Raw genomic sequence first — 16,548 nt, 5'->3', positions numbered from 1 at the left:
GAGCCAGGACTCCACGGGATTAATTAATAACATGTTTAAAGGGACAGATCACCCAATATTGAAAACTCTGTCAGCATTTACTCAGCCTCTTGTCATCTCAAACCTGTATGACTTTCTTTCTCATCCGCAGAACACAAAAGAAGATAATTTGAAGAATTTTGGTACCCTACCAGTCAACTTGCATTGATTTTAAGTCCGTATAAAAGTGAATGGGTACCCCAGGTTAACAACATTCTTCAAAATATCTTCTTTTGTGTTCTGCAGAAGAAAGTCATACAGATTTTAAATGACAAGAGGTTAATGATGACAGAATTTCATTTTTGGGTAAACTTTCCATTTAACTCTGGATAAATACCTCCTATTCTAAGACAAAAAAAATATAAACAAACATACACATGTCAGTTATCACAGTTGATAGACCTCAGTTACATTAATAATGTTTGGGCGGCCTATGAAAGCAGTGGGTGAAACCAAGGGGGGTCAAGTTGAACATTTAATAGACAACAGCGTAGTGGTTGAAGGAACAGTAACATATTCAAATGCTTTGATTTGCTCACGGTCACCCATATCTAGCTTTGTCATAGACTAGTGCAAGATGACGAATGTTGGCCACACAGCTCGCCGCCGCCTCCTGCAGAACCTCATCCGTGGATCCGATCATGTCCACAAGCGGCTGAAAAGGGAGAGGAACATGTCAGGATCATCCATCATAACAATCTAATGTTCAAAACCTTGCCAAACATTCTCCTTTCATTAGACCGAACGAAACCGCGTAGCTACAATAACAGTCATTCACGAAGGCCTCTTACAGCAGTTCTTCCCTGGGGTTTGAAGGAGACATCTAATCTGTTATTAAGCTATAAATGCGACCGTTTGCACACTGCAGACATTTGCCAGTAGATTTTTACAAGGCCAGAGGCTGCCAAGGCTTGCTGCCTACTGGATGCCAGCCGTGCTATGCCGGCTCATTAATTCACATATCAGTCTGTTTGTGCGTTTAGGTGTATTTATGTGTCCAATGAGTGTGAGAATATTACTGTTAGAGAGGAAGAAAGTGTCAATGAATGTATGCATTGGTGTGATTATTAGCTTTTTGTGTTTGATACTGTAATGAATGAAGTTTAAAGTTTAAAGTTTAAAACCAAGGGTATGCTTTACTGTCCATGTGCAACATATAACAGCAACCAAAAAGTCAATACCTGCCTCAGGCGTAATCCACAGAACTCTTTGGTAAAGCTCAAATATTTGGCTTTGTACTTGAACCCCACCCTCCCTCAGAGCAAAGGTCATATCAGATCCCTCCATTTCAACCTCATATAACCCAACTCTTTTGATCCGCGCTTCAGCACCGAGCTCCCTAATTCTAGGAGACCACTTTCCGGAACCACTTCGGCTGCATAAAATAATATATTAAAACCTTTTCCTTTTATTGTGCAATGAGAGTTACTTATTATACTGTCACACGCAGTGAACATAAGGGGGAGAGATGATGCCAATGCCACACTGTGGTTGCGTTATACAGCATGGTATAATATAGCTGTCTTTCTGTTAAGGGAGGAAGAAAGACGGGCAGGGAGAGAAAGAGAGATGGATGAGAGATAGATTGCATGGGGTTGGCTCAGTGGTAAGCCGTGTTCTTGAATCTAAATAAACACAAACCGCTGGTAAACCCTCTGGCACAATGGGCAAGTCTGTCCACGAAGTCTTCAGAACACAAAGTTCTGTTTCTGTTCTACAGACTTCAGTTATTTTTATACACAGCTAGTTATAAACACTATCCCCTAACTCACACTCTAACCCCTTAAAGTTCACCCAGAAATTAAAATTCTGTCATCATTAATTCAATGACTTTCTATCTTCTGCAGAACACACAATATATTTTGAGGAAAGTTGGTGACCGAACAACAGCGGTACCTATTCACTTCTTATGTATGGACGCAAAACCAATTCGAGTCAAATGGTGCAGCCGTTATTCATTCTTCAAAATATCTTCTTTTGTGTTCTGCAGAGAAAGAAATTCATACAGGTTTGAAATGAGGGTGAGTAAATGATGATAGAATTTTTGGGGGGGATAAACTATCCCTTTAACCCTAACGTTAAACTTAATTCATTTTTGCAAAAATAACTTTATTTTCTATGTTTTTATAGTATTTTTTCAAATGATATTGTCCCCAAAACATGATTGAGTAGACAAACCCATACACCAAGCTTATGAAGACAATATTAAGCAAACAGAGAGGCAGGACATTCCCCAAATTCTCTGCTTAAATAGTTAAATAGTGAAGAATAAACATGGACAGACTAATATTCTATCTGTGAGTTCCACCACATTCCTGAATTTAATTCACATAAACAAAAAGCTAAAAAACAACACTGTCCGTGTCTGTCGATCTCATCACTTGTAGAGACTTTATTTGTCAAAAACGGTTCCAAGTTCTTCAGGAGCCTCCTTTCAAAACATGGATGTATCGGTTATCATGTTCTGCTGGATTTCCACAGTCCCTGTTTTTAAAATAGACTCAAAACACCTCGAAAAGGCAAACGGATGCGAACGCGGGGCTGCAGCAACATGCCAGCACGTTCATACAAGCTGCTTTTGTGAGCAGTCGGAGGATGCCCGCGACAGGGTCAGCCACCGTTTGCCAGAGCTCATAGAGTGTTATTCAGCCGGAGCCAAACAGGGGCTCCTAGGGCCTGGAGCGGAGCCTCAGATAAGCACAGCTCTCTGTGTCTACCCCAGCCCCTCTCAGCGCTCCCAGCTGGTTCCTGAACAGACTATAATAGGCCACTTGTTAAATACTCCCAAACCTCAGTAACACGATAACTCGCCTCATGTTTGAAAAATGAATATGAGGCACTAAGACTTTCTTCTGTGTCGTATGCTCCAAAGGCAAGGATCCTGACCTCCGGGAAGGTAGAGCGAAAACATGTTTTCCCAGGCTCCTCTTACAGCACGAGCCCACGTCGGTAAGTTCTAACACATGTACGCGCGCTTGGACACACATGCCGTGTCACGCATGTAGGTGTTGCGGTGTTAAGTGTAGCGGCGGTAAGCTGCCGTTTCCTGAAGAGAGGGGTTTAAATCTCAGTAAAAGCCCACCCGCCACTCCTTGTTCTCATGCTATATACTCACTCTTTCTCTTTACTGAACATTTCTTATCCATCAATACAAATTGAGAGTCAATTGATATGCTTGGGCTTTAGAAAGACTCTTCTTTTGAATCTAGTCAAATTCATTCAGTTTCACTTTTCTTTAAACATGTGATCTTGTAAGGCAAGATCTGAAACTTTTCCTTACACACACCTCAAATACTCTACATTCCTCACCTCAAACGATACAGAGGAACGAGTCATGCTGTTTCAGAACATAAAACAGGCTAAACTCCAGACACATGCTACTGTACTCAGATCAGAGAGCTCAGCTATGAGAGGAGGGCTTTTGAATAGCCCGAGTGTGTGAGGACATCATCTGCTTGCCATATCCACACCAACTTCAACCTGTTACTAAGAGCATGACTGAAAAGAAATGCATGGAATATTTCTGCCCTTGATATTGTGTTCTTTTTTACATTAAATAATGTTTCCAGTCTTACATCTCTCTAGATGCTGTGCACGTATTTATATTTACGTAAGCAGGACGGATTTAAAACAAACAGGCTCAGGATAGAAGTCTCGCAGTCTATAAATTCACAGTTTAAGCCCCCAATTTATACTGTAGCAGGATCTGGCAACCCGCACCAACTGGAATCCTCTGTGATGAAAATGGCTGATAATTACAGTTCGTATTTTGTAATTCGCATGCGAAGGTATTTTTGCCTATGAAAGGAGTTCTTTAATAGAAAAATCTGTCTGCAAGGATTTATGGCTTCAACAAACAATCTGCAGAGCTGTGGCGGTGCTGGAGGGAGAGACTGGATGAATAGAGTTTCTGAGCTTCGGTCACATCCGAACGAAAGCTGTGAGATACTGAGTGTAGATGTCAAATCAAACGGAGTGTGCGTTTATTCTCAGGGAACCGTATTGATGAATACAGTAACATGCACATATAGACCTGTCTTCATAAAGAATGTAGGAAGAAATGATGTTGTCTTTTCATTCAGAAACGGAGAATGGGAACCTAGGCCGTTTTAGCAAACAGTGGGCCAATTCTTGTATTGACATTATGTAAAAAAAGGCTGTGTGCAAAACATAAACCGTCTGCTTTTTGAGGTGTAACACCCTCGTAAATTTATAAAAGGTTTTTGTTTCATTCTCAGCTTTTGCTCAAAACCAATTTAAAATGTCCTTTCCTATTTTATGAAATATTCAAATGGAATATTAAAAGTTGTTTTTTGAGTTGAAACAAATTGTGTAAAGGCAGAGGCCGAAATGGGTGCCACGATTGGTTTCTAATGCATTTTCCAGTGTAAAATACTTTTGTTTCAATGCTTAATTTCCTCTGCTAAAGCTTAAGGGACTGAGTTCTACACCATTAAGAAGTCGAGCAGGAAAGTCACAGACAAAACATACGTCTGAGAGGGCACAGCATGCAAACCGAGAGAGAGAGAGAGAGAGAGAGAGAGAGAGAGAGAGAGAGAGAGAGAGAGAGAGAGAGAGAGAGAGAGAGAGAGAGAGAGAGAGAGAGAGAGAGAGAATGAAATCATTACAGCTCTAAGCTGTTGGTACAATACCTTTTGACTCTGAAATACGGTTGCAATAATAGCAAGAGGCAGACTTGAGTTTTACACCCCTTCATAAATTAAACTACATTGCAGACACGGCTCCCGAATAAACTCTCTCGCGATAACTATTTACAATGTTAGGAAATATTGCTTTAGCACATCCTCTGTCACAATCATCTATATATCATATTTTAAATATATAACAGAGCCACCGGTTTCCCTCATCCCTTGTTGCTCTAGGTCGTTCGGGAAGAGGCTGCAAATATTTCAGCTAGAATAAATCACAACCGGCTGCTTGGTGAGGAAACATTGATTACTGTCTGAATAAAAAGGTAATAAATAAATACGCACACAAACATGCATTGACAAACAAGGCCGCTCAATTCACCAGATGTCCAGTTTTTGTTGTTGCTGGAACCAGACAAAACACATCCTGCTTAACAACTTTTGCAAATTGGACATTACTCTTTTGGAACACCCAATGTTCAGTCCAGCCACCAATTATGGGCTGAGCTGAACCACATTCACTGCACCAACGCGTCAGGCTACAGCACACCATTAAAGGAACATGGGAAAAAATATTTGGCTGCAACATGACAACCACTCTCATAATTTATATCCAGTTGTTATTGGGGGCGTGGGGGAGGCTTTTTAACTGTATGTATGAGCTCTCGAACTGTTTTCTCATGTGAAAATCTCATTGGGAGAGTGAGGTCAAATGTGGTTGAATTTGAATGTTGGCAAAACAGGTTTTGTTCCAAACTGAATTACAATGGCAGGAATAATAATCAGACATCTTTTATTTAAGAGTAATGGTCAGGTGCATAGTATCGTGTCTAGGCTTTGTCTAAGAACAGTAGGCAATGTACTGCTATTGAATGAGGGGAGGCTTTAAAGACCTCTCATTTTTGGAATGGGCTTTTTCTAGGACAAAAATATGATAAGATTTGTGATATTTTGTATGAGCTGTAACATTCTAAAATGTTTGTTTTTAGTTGAAGAGATTTTATTTGAGCTCAGCAGAGAGTGGGTTTGCCACAAATAACCTAGTACAGATACAAAAAATATCACGCATTTAGTTCATTTAAAACTTCCTGTAATAGTTGCTCAGTTTTCAAGACCATGTAAGAACTTGTTGTCTAACATGTGATTCTTCTGTATGACTCAAATGGTAAACATAGAGCTTTCAACGCCAAAGTTGTGGGTTCAAAGCATATAATAATAAAAATGTATGTCTTAAATGCACCCCCGGTGGATAAAAGCTTCTGCCAAAAGCATGAATGTAATAGTGCCTATCTTTTGATTTGAGACCCGTTTTAAGTGGCTTGAGTGTTTAGGCAAAGTTTACCCCGAATCTGGCATTCAGAAAGCATCACAGCAGTGTTCTGTCACTTTAGAACCGTCTGCCCTGCCAAAGACGTGCCACAGTCACATTCTGCTCCTCAATCCCAGCAGCTTGCCGAGCAACCGTTCCCCGCGCAACAGCCCTTCAATGCTCCTCAGCCCTGGCATGCTACTGTAGGGCGCAGGGACGACTGGGGGGTGGCGGAGCTCAGCTCAGCGTACACACTGCTGTTTGCTTTGCTGAATTCCCATGACGGTCAGAAAACGCTCTCACTTCCGCCCCCCCCACCTTCGAAAAAGAAAACTGGCCTTGTTCTCTTGCCCTGAAATCGTTATAAAATACATCCCTTCAAAGCTCATTAGCTGTGTTTTCACATGCGGTGTGCCAACCCTGTTTTAGGTCACGGCTGAAAATGAGGTTTAAGCAAAAGCATTTCGCAAAAAGACAACTTGCAAGATCCACATTTTGTGCACACTTGTGCATGCTATTGAATATAACTGAGATATCTTCTGTGTTGGACAAAGCTAATGTTTACAAAGTATTTTATTTATTAAATAAAACTTGAAATCACCCTTTAGGGAGACAAAAGGTGTATACAATAGCTAAATGTTAAAATTGTGTGACTCTATTACACAGTATGAGCCATACCTTGACCACCCCATGTTCGTGCATGGTAATGCAGTTTCTAGGGTCTTTGGAGAGCTCGAACAGGGCCCGGGCTGTAGACTGGTGGACTAAAGGGTCTTTTGAGCGAAGATAGCGAACCAGAGGGGCTACAACTCCAGCATCCCCAAACGAGACACAGTTACTTCCCCATGTACAGCAGCGGGCGATGGCTTCCGCCAGATAACGTCGTAACTTATCATCCACCTACACATAACAAACAAGCAAAGAAAATCGGCTCCTGTATGTCCTGAATATACAAACGGCTTCCTCATTTGTAAGCTTTGGATTAAAGCATTTATCAAATGAATACATGTAGGTGTTAAAACCCTATTCATTAATTCACATCTATGTATTTTAAAGACACATTTATCCCAAGTACATTTTAAACATTCCCTAAACTGGGTATCGAGTGTATAGGGACATGTGAAACATGGCTTGAGTAGCACTTACAGTGTTGGTAAGACTGGCCAGCATTGGAACCACTCCATGGTCTGTAATAACTGCCAGGTTCTCCACATCTTTGGCAATTTTGGCGATGGCTGCGCACACGCTGGCCAGCACGTCTTTATTCGGCGATTTAAGCAATTTAACAATGAGCTCCAAACCACCCACAAAAGAACGCACCATTTCCCCAGCATCCTGAAACATATACAGAGAAAAAAAACACGTCACGACTGTGCGCGTGTGTGTTTCTGATGCTATTACTGGCTGACTGAGGAGGTTATTATTTGCGAGTATATGCACACATGATTTGATATGGTTATAAAATATTTCAAAATGATGTGTCCTAGAATTTCCTCTAGAAGTTTCCATTCTACAAATAGAGTTAAATCATTTGCTTGATTACTGAAAGTATGACACATTTGGACTGAAATACCACAACCTTTAAGTGTTTAGTGAATTCACCCTATATAACAGTCATTTTATCTCGCAAGATAGACATTTATCTGATTAAAGGTTTGGGTTTTCTGTCTGTTCGTGAAAACCAAAGCTATTTTTTGGGTTGGTAGCACCACCATTCAATGGCCTTCCACCCACTAACTAGTCACATGGAAGCTCAAACCAAAGTTTGATAGGCACTGATTGGACCGCAGTGGTAGTGTGGACACAAAAAGCACCCACACCCGCACATAATACACAGAAATTGACTTATTTTAGAGGGTATGGTAGCATGCCAGGATTATTATGTTTTGGAGTTGGAAATAGATGCAGTTTAGTGAACTTGCTATTTTTATGTTTAAATCCACCTGCTATTTCTATTGAACAAAAACAGTGATGTACTGTACATGACAAGGGATGATTATGTTGTACATGTAATTTGACGTATTATGCAGCAGCATATAATTTACATCAAAGTCTGTTTACGGAAATCATGCCACTCGGCGGCCATGTTTGGAACGCCGCTGGGCAGCTATTTACATCATAGCAAGACAACAGTTCTATTTTCTTGAATGATGGAAGGCAGATATTTCTATAATTCCAGGCAAAAATCACAATTAAATAGCTGATTTCCAATCAGTGTGTTTACATGCACAAAATAAACAGCTAACTATTAAAAAATCAGTTTATAAAAGAAACCTGTTTTCCTGTGTTTACATGCGTAGTAATAAACCGATTAAGCAGAAAACCGGGTTTGCATGGAAGTTTGAAATTTGCCAAATTTCTCGCGTGCAGTGACGTCACCATCAAAATTTGGTTTAGTAATTAAAAATGCAGCGGGAAAACAGCCAGAAGCTGTATTTTTTATCTCTTCTTATTGTCCCCAGAACCAGCATGCAACAATATTTTTCTGTTTTTACGTTTCTACATACGTTTCTACTATCTTTATGCTTTATTTGACTATAATTTACATGTTGGACTTTTACCTTTGTGCTGTCAGACATGCACACTTAAAAAAAACTGAGAGAAAACGGGTAAAGGCATTTACATGCAACGTAAATAGGAGTAATGGGCAAAAAACTACCGCTGCCGAACTGAGCCGTTTATGAGTTTTCCGCAATTAAAAGAAAATGTATTTAAATGTTGACATAACCTTACTTGTTATTAGCTTATTAAGTATAATCGAAATAAGACTGCACATGTAAATGCACAAAATGTTTAAACTGGGCCCACACTCCAGAGAATCGTCAGTCTCTACCCAATGATGATTGGCTAGTTTTACTGGAAGGGGGGACTTTCTCTGGTAGAGAGGCCATATTAAGCGTTGCATTCCTTCACATTCATTGTAATGGCAGCGGCGCATCTTGTAAATGCATATTGTTTTCTATTACATGAATGGTTAACAACACTACTGTTTTGTTTCAAAATGAGGGGTAACTTCCTTCAACACATAAGTCGGCATTCTTAAGAGTGGGCATTAGGGAGCAAGACTGGACAACTGGGGTTTCCTAAACCCCAAAATCCACTCTTCCATAACCCTGTGTTTGACAACACAGCTTTAAAACCGTAGTCCACATTACAGTACAAGGCCTTCCACCAAAATCTTCCACCAGAATACAAGAGCCGCCAGACAGATAAAAACCCTGAGAAGGTCAAGTGTGTGAAGTGGGGTGAGGACAGCAACATCAGAATGAATAGAGGGGAGGGACGGTCTCTAAAGTCATGCCAAGGGATGAGCATTAGTATGTCTAGGCAAAAAAAAGCCATGGATGAGAAGGGAGGAATCTGCAGCATGTCTCACACAGGAAATGGCAGTGCAAGAATACTGATGAACACTGGGAGAGAGAGAGAGAGAGAGAGAGAGAGAGAGAGAGAGAGAGAGAGAGAGAGAGAGAGAGAGAGAGAGAGAGAGAGGGAGGAAGTATGGCAGAGCCACCAGCTGCGGAGGGTCACTAAGGAACCCTTTCAACCCAGAGCCCACAAAAACATCCCAAACTAAGTTCCACATCAGCAAACACAGCACGGAGTGCGACGTGCAGTGAGGGAGGAAGAGGGAGAGAGAAAGCGAGAAAACGGATGAAACACAAACAGCGTGCAAAAAGCGATGTAAGCCAAGCTGAAAAGAAAGAAAGGAAAAGGCCCAAGGGACAAAAAGGAAAGAACAGGATTCTGAGAGTGTAAATATGAGAGGAGATGAAAATGAGGGAATTTTGGACAACAAGGATTATAGTAGCATGAGTATAATCCAAAAAATACTAACAAATGCAGATGCACAATGAAAACTCATGGGTGTCAGGCAAATTAATCATGGTCCTTATTAAAACAGACAGCAGAATATTTCATTCACAACATTCATTGCTGTTTAAGCACATCTTACAGTAGCTTATAATCACTTAGGGATTCATAGTACGTACCAGCTGTGTGTGTGTGTTTATTCGTTGGTAGGGATTTCGAAGCCCCCAGATGCGGTTCTTCAAGCATGATTCTCATAAATCTGGCCCTGGAGCTGCTAACTCAAGCCACATGGGCCTTTATCTAAATAACTGCTGCTGTGAGGCGATCAGGTTCCTAGTTCGGATGGGTACATCATTTTACATTGTTCTTACCACCAGCCCTCCCCACAATCACAACCTGAGTGAGCATATGCCATTTGAAACGCTGGGCAAACACTGGAACTGAGGGTGGGCTATGCATTCTGATCCATGTGATCATGAATTGCTTTAACTGCCACTCTACATGGATACAGTACAGTTGTAATCTATTCAATCACAATATATATGGATTATACAAGAAAGGCTCTCATTTTTTTAAAACCGCACAGAAAATGTACTGGGGCAATGATGCGTTTTTTTTCTAGCGCGTTACACAAGAGGCTCTGGGATAAAGACCGCCAGCTTTGAGTATGAATCCAAACCTATCTATACACTTGATGCTGTAATTCTAAGAGTGGAGTGGTAAGGACGTAGAGGAATAGCAATCCTTAGTTTAGGGGTTTAATTCTCAAAAGTGCTCATTGCAGCTTGCTGGATTTTGAGGGTGTGTGTGTTTGATTTTATTTCTATGCTCTCCGGGGTTTGCCACCTTGTCGTGGTGGAAAGGCTTGAGTGGTCCCTTGATCCCAAGAGCTATACAGTCTGGAGCTATGCTCCTGGTATGGTCACACATGGCGGTACGATCAAGGTGGAGGTTCCCCGTCAAAGAGCCATCCAACCAAGACCTCCAGGGCGTTACAGGCGGAGGATGATGGCTGGCCTTACGGGAGCGTCACAACGGCTGGGAAGGGAGGATGAAGGCTGCAGCAGAAATGTCCACCAGTCGTCTTGGACCCCATGCCACTGGATTCTGACTTTCTTCTGTTAAGGATCGTGAGGTGACTGTCTTTGCACCAGTCTCCCCACGTTAAACAAAATCATGCACAGGCGACCTCCTTTGGAAACCACCTTAACATCCTGGTCAAAATCCTATAGCGACCAGAGTGCGGCGACGGGGTCAAGATTGTGAGATCTGGAAGCCCCTAGTCATAAACTGGCACATTATGCAGTGAGTGTTAGACTCTGGGCTCTTGGAATGAGGCAGAAAGAGTTCTTCTTTAGGATCCACTCTGCTCACCCCACGTGGGGAAGGGTCTAGAAAAGGTGCCCTAAATATAGCCTGTCTCACACTGAAATTTGCTCACGCTGATGGATAGTGTAACCAGTGATAGAACGGAGAGAAGAACTGCAATCATCGCCAGAGAACTGAGAAGATACCGGATTGACCTAGCCGCCCTCTCTGAAACCTGGTTAGCTGACATTTACATTTCTGCATTTGGCAGACGCTTTTATCCAAAGTGACTTACATTGCATTGCCCTATACATTTATGCATAGTTTGTGCAATCCCCTGGGATCGAAATCACAACCTTGCGTTGTTAACGCAATGCTCTTACCACTGAGCTACAGGAGAGCTAAAGAAGGGCAACTGAAAGAGGAGAAGGGTGGCTACATCTTCTTTTGAAAAGAAAAAGCTGCTGATGAGCCCAGGATCCATAGTGTTGGAATTTTCAGTAGGAAACAGATTATCAGTCACCTCTATGAACTTCCTGTGGGTATTACTGATCGTGTTATGACCCTCCGTCTGGTGCTTGCCAACAACCAGATAGCATCGGTTGTGCGCGCCTACGGCCCTACCTTAGGTAAAAGAGTAAAATTGACCTTCGATGCCTGCTTAGGCAAGACACTGTCGAGAATCCGCAAGAAGGATAAGATTATTCTCCTTAGAGACAATTCCAGGGTTGGCAGGGATCAACACCTCCGTAAGGAGCTCTATAGGAAAGGAAGGCATCAACACTAGTGGAGTTATGCTTCTCAGCAATTGTGCTAGACATGATCTCATCATCACTAATTTTCTCTTTCATCAGAAAAACAAATTTAGGGCAACTTGGAGACATCCCTGCTCCAAACAGTGGCATCAGACACAGAAATAGAACAACTCATCTCCAAGAAAAGGAAAGCCTTCTGTGCCTGGCAAAATGATTGAAATCCTGGCATACTCTTTTGATACCAGGGGCTTTTCAGTGCTACCAAGGCAGTCTGTGGTCCAAGCTATCATGGGCTACAACCTCTGCGCTCAAAGGACGGTCAGGAATTACTAAAGGACAAAGAATCCAATAATACCTGATGGAAAATCTCCTCAACAGCAACAGCTCAATTGAAATTGACATCATCAAGCATGTCCCCCATGGCCATATCATAGAAGACTTGGGGAACCTCCAACTATAACAGAGATTCAAGATGCCATCGATAATTAAAAATAACAAGGCCCCCGGTCCTGATGGGATTCCGTCCGAGATCATAAAGGAAGGTAGATGAGAGCTTCTGTACCACATCTATGCCCTACTCCTCAAAGTCTGGGAAACAGGTGAATCTGGAAATTACATGGGCAGCTCGTTCCTGTCAATAACAGGCAAAGCTCTTGCTTGTGTTCTTCCAAACCGACTACTACAACTGTCTGAGGAAGTATTCCCAGAATCACAATGTGGCTTCCGCCCATCCCGAGGTACAGGCGACATGATATTCACAGCACGGCAACTCCAAGAAAAATTCCATGAACGAAGGCAGCCTTGGTATATGGCTTTCATAGACCTATGGTATGACACGGCAGACTGCCATGCTCTGTGGAGTATACTATCAAGGTACAGTTGCCATGGCAAGTATATCAGAATACTGAGGCTTCTATATGACGGCATGGCAGTCACAGTGCTTAGCAATGGCGGCTCCAGGTCTAACCTTTTACAGTAGAAACACTGGTCAAACAGTGATGCGTAGTTGCACCCACACTGTTTGCCGTTTTCATTGCAGCCATACTCCACCTCATTGGCGAAGAGCTCCCACAGGGGATTCCAATCATGTACAGAACTGATGGCAGACTCCTCAACCTTAACATGTTTAAGGGAGAGAGTAAAGTCAACTGCACCACAATTACAGAGTTACAGTACACGGACTACAATGTTATCGCTGCACACTCCGCAGAAGGCCTCCAGGGGATTCTGAATGCTTTTGTCAAGCCGTACAAAGCCCTGGGCCTAAAATTACATCAATCTCCACCTAACCAGCTGGCCATCCAGCCAAACATAAAAGTGGACAACACCACTCTTGAATACGTGGACCACTTCCCTTGCCTAGGCAGCATTCTTCCCTCAAAAGCTGACATAGAATCTGAGGTTAACCATTGCCTGAGTTGTGCCAGCGGAGCCTATGCCAGACTCAGGAGAAGAGTCTTCGAAGATCGAGACTTATCTGCCCAAACAAAACTTCTGGTCTACAGAGCTGTCGTCTTCCCCACCCCGCTGTATGGAGCCGAGCCATGGACCAACTACAGAAGGCATCTGAGAGCCATGGAACAATACGATCAAAGATCCTTACGGAAGATTCTGAGGATCAGCTGGAAGGACAGACGCACCAACATTAGCTTCTTGGAGGAAGCCAACATGATCAGCATCACCCCTACTATAATGCTGTATCAACTTCGATGGATGGGCTATGTCATCCACATGCCCCATACACCCCAAACAGATCCTGTAGTCCCAGCTGAAGGAAGGTAGTAGAGAAACTGGTTGACAAAATAAAAACATTAAATCTATTTAGAAGAAATTTCATAATACTTAGAGCTACTGGGAACACATTGCACTGGACAGAAGTTCCTAGAAGAAATCCGTGCAGGATGGTTCAGCAAACCATGAAATAGAACTCTGCCAGAGTTCTCTGCAACAGAGATAAAGCGACCGCTTTGTAAGGAGATAGACTGTCGCTCAGTGGTAAGAGCATTGCGTTAACAAGGCATGGTTGTGGGTTCGATCTCAGGGGATAGCACATACCTAAGTATAAATGTATAGGATAATGCAATGTAAGTCGCTTTGGATAAAAGCGTCTGCCAAATGCATAAATGTAAATGTAGATAAAGGCTCAACCATTATCAATAATTACCTCTCTCTCCTGTCCACATTGCGCCAAAGTATGCTGATCGTGGATTGGCCTCTACAGCCATTTGAAGTCCCGCAAGTAGACCCAAAGAAAAGGATAGTCATGCTCGTTTCGAGTGACCGTTGATGACAATGTATGATTTATATTGTAATCCAGTTTGAAATGGAGTTTTTGTTTTAAATCGCTCTTTGTCCACACTTGGACAAAGTGTTTTCCATTCCATCCACACTAAAACATGTACTGCACATGAGTAAAAATTAAGATGCCTAAACCGTTGTCATTTCTTTCAGGGGCTTGTCAATTCCGCCTTATTATAATGTTGTGGCAGTATACAGTAAAGTCATACAGTATTTTAAAATGGATAGGTAACACAAGACTATAAAGTTGCAAAAGTGAGTAAAAATGTCCTCACGTTCTGACGTAAACTGACTTTAATGCTATCAAATTGGAGAGAAGCCAAAATAACTACGTCACATGACAAAAAGATGCCATCAAAAGCTTCCGTTTTCACAGTCCACTCTACAACTCGAAAACAACATTCGCAAAATCAAAAGAAGTTGTTATAGTGGAACAAGAATCTGTTCTGTTCACTTGCATAACTAAGTGTTCTGTACATACCTTTGCATTTTCAATGCAGGGGCAGATGGCCCATGCAGCACTGGCCTGTACTTCTGGATTGGGGTTTTTCAGCAAAGACCAAAGAAGACGCACGCCATCAAGACCATCAATGATCCTGAGAGAAAAAAACAGGACAACTTACAAGTTGTGACAAAGTCATAGTTTACATCACAGCGTTCAGTATGAGCTAAAATCTAGTTTGCTCGACATGTTTAGATGTCTGTTTTTCCCAAGGTTCTGTTTGGCTCCTGCAGCAGATCATCCCTCCCACTGTGATGATGAAAACATTCCAGTAGCAGATCAGAACGCTGCTCAGCATGGGTTTCCCATCACATCCCACCTCCTCAGTCTCTTACATCGGTACCCCTGCTCACCTTCCAACCTTTCCAACAGCTCCATTAAAACATGTTCACGCCAGCCTGCCCGCAAACTGACCCGTACAACTTGAGCAAGGTCCGTGTGGATATTTATAGCGGCCCGTGGACAAACACGCACATTCACACGGCTGCACAAGGCGCGCCGCTTAACTTGCTTCGCATCAGAGAAGGAAAAACCCAGAGAAAGTCTGTTTTCCAAGTTAAACATTCACATAGACAAGTCTCTCTATATTTCTCTTCTTCTGAGTGAGGTTTACTTAAGAACAGGCTGTATTTCATATGATTCTAGCAAAGGATTCAGTCAGACTCTGGGAAAATGAGTCTTCAGTGCGGTCCGTTTGTCAGGTATAAATAACATGTAACCTGTTTCCCATGTGTGCATCTAGCAACAAGGCCGATATTCAATGTTGTCGTAATTGCTAAACCACGCACCAAAGGGGGGCTGTAAATGGGCAGGGGGCTGCAGTTCGAGCGACCAGCATACCCACACACCACAACCAGCTCATATATCAGTTTGAGAAGTATGATTACAGGTGGGTTACGCTATCCTGAGGGGCCACTAAATAATAGCAACAGTAGCGAGAGATAATCCTGTATAGGACAGGTATGATGCATATACTGACTGAGGAGATAACTCTACAACAGCAGGGTGTAGCCAGAAATCTGCTGTAGGTGGAAGAAAGCATGTGAAACATGCACTATACACTGTACATTTGTCTGACAACACAGTGCAAAACAGAGAGTGGAAGTGTTGATATAGATCATGACTATAGATGGTTTCAGCGACAACAACATTAACAAACGTTATGTCCCCAAACTTAACTTCCTGTACAACATACAGTATGCAAATATAAAATAAATTGTTATATTACTACCCACTTGCCAGACCGATGAAACCGTTTTATAGATCACAGTTGCAAATTATTCAATAAATAAATAAAAACCAAAAGAACCTACAATCCAACTTTCTCTGTTAAAAATACACAAAAATCACTTAAGTTGCAAGTACATGAACAATCAGTGTTCTTACCGTACCAGAATTCCCAAAGGTAAACTTATAATAGTGACTTAGAATTTGAGTTGTTCAGTTTGCGGCATCAGTTTGAAGTGAAGTATCTTGCAATTCTATTTTTCTAACAGAAATAATGATAGAGGGGGAAACTTCTGGACTGCAGTTCTATCTGTTTAAACATAAAATCCATGTTACTTCATTTACACTCAAAAATGCTGGGTTATTATCAACCCAGTGTTGGTTCAAACAGGGATGAACCCAACCATTGGGTTGTTAATGAACCTGTATAGAGCTGTTTCAACCCAATGTGCTGGGTTGTTCTAACCCATTATTGGGTAAAATACGAAAAATTCTGGGATAATTTAACCCAACGGTTGGTTTCGTCCTTTTTTGACCCAATGCTTGGTCAGTCTGTATTTATTTTTAGAGTGAAAAAATATATTATTTTTCATTATTGTTTCTTCATATTTTTCACTTTGTGACAGTTCACAAGATAAGGAGCACTGATAGGTATTAGTATTTGCTCAATTA

General features: G+C 41.9%; 1 protein-coding gene across 4 annotated transcripts in view; it reads right to left on the bottom strand.

Moving 5' to 3' along the window:
- Nucleotides 1-480: 480 nt before the first annotated feature.
- The window catches only part of odad2 (outer dynein arm docking complex subunit 2), a 49,107-nt gene continuing 33,039 nt past the window's right edge, over nucleotides 481-16,548 (bottom strand). For 2 of the 4 annotated variants that reach the window (XM_056770492.1, XM_056770493.1), the window contains 4 exons: nucleotides 14,629-14,743; nucleotides 7,123-7,311; nucleotides 6,655-6,876; nucleotides 481-673 (listed from right to left, as the gene is read on the bottom strand). In XM_056770492.1, the coding sequence (XP_056626470.1) occupies nucleotides 560-673; nucleotides 6,655-6,876; nucleotides 7,123-7,311; nucleotides 14,629-14,743 (640 nt within the window). In that variant the 3' untranslated portion in view covers nucleotides 481-559. The remainder of the gene's footprint in view (nucleotides 674-6,654; nucleotides 6,877-7,122; nucleotides 7,312-14,628; nucleotides 14,744-16,548) is intronic. The other 2 variants (XM_056770494.1, XM_056770495.1) reach the window with 2 other exon arrangements.

This window comes from Triplophysa dalaica, chromosome 17 (assembly GCF_015846415.1).
Source record: "Triplophysa dalaica isolate WHDGS20190420 chromosome 17, ASM1584641v1, whole genome shotgun sequence".
In the NCBI taxonomy this organism is placed as follows: Eukaryota; Metazoa; Chordata; class Actinopteri; order Cypriniformes; family Nemacheilidae; genus Triplophysa; species Triplophysa dalaica.
Note: the sequence above shows the minus strand (reverse complement) of the source record. Positions and strands in the feature narration are given on the sequence as shown.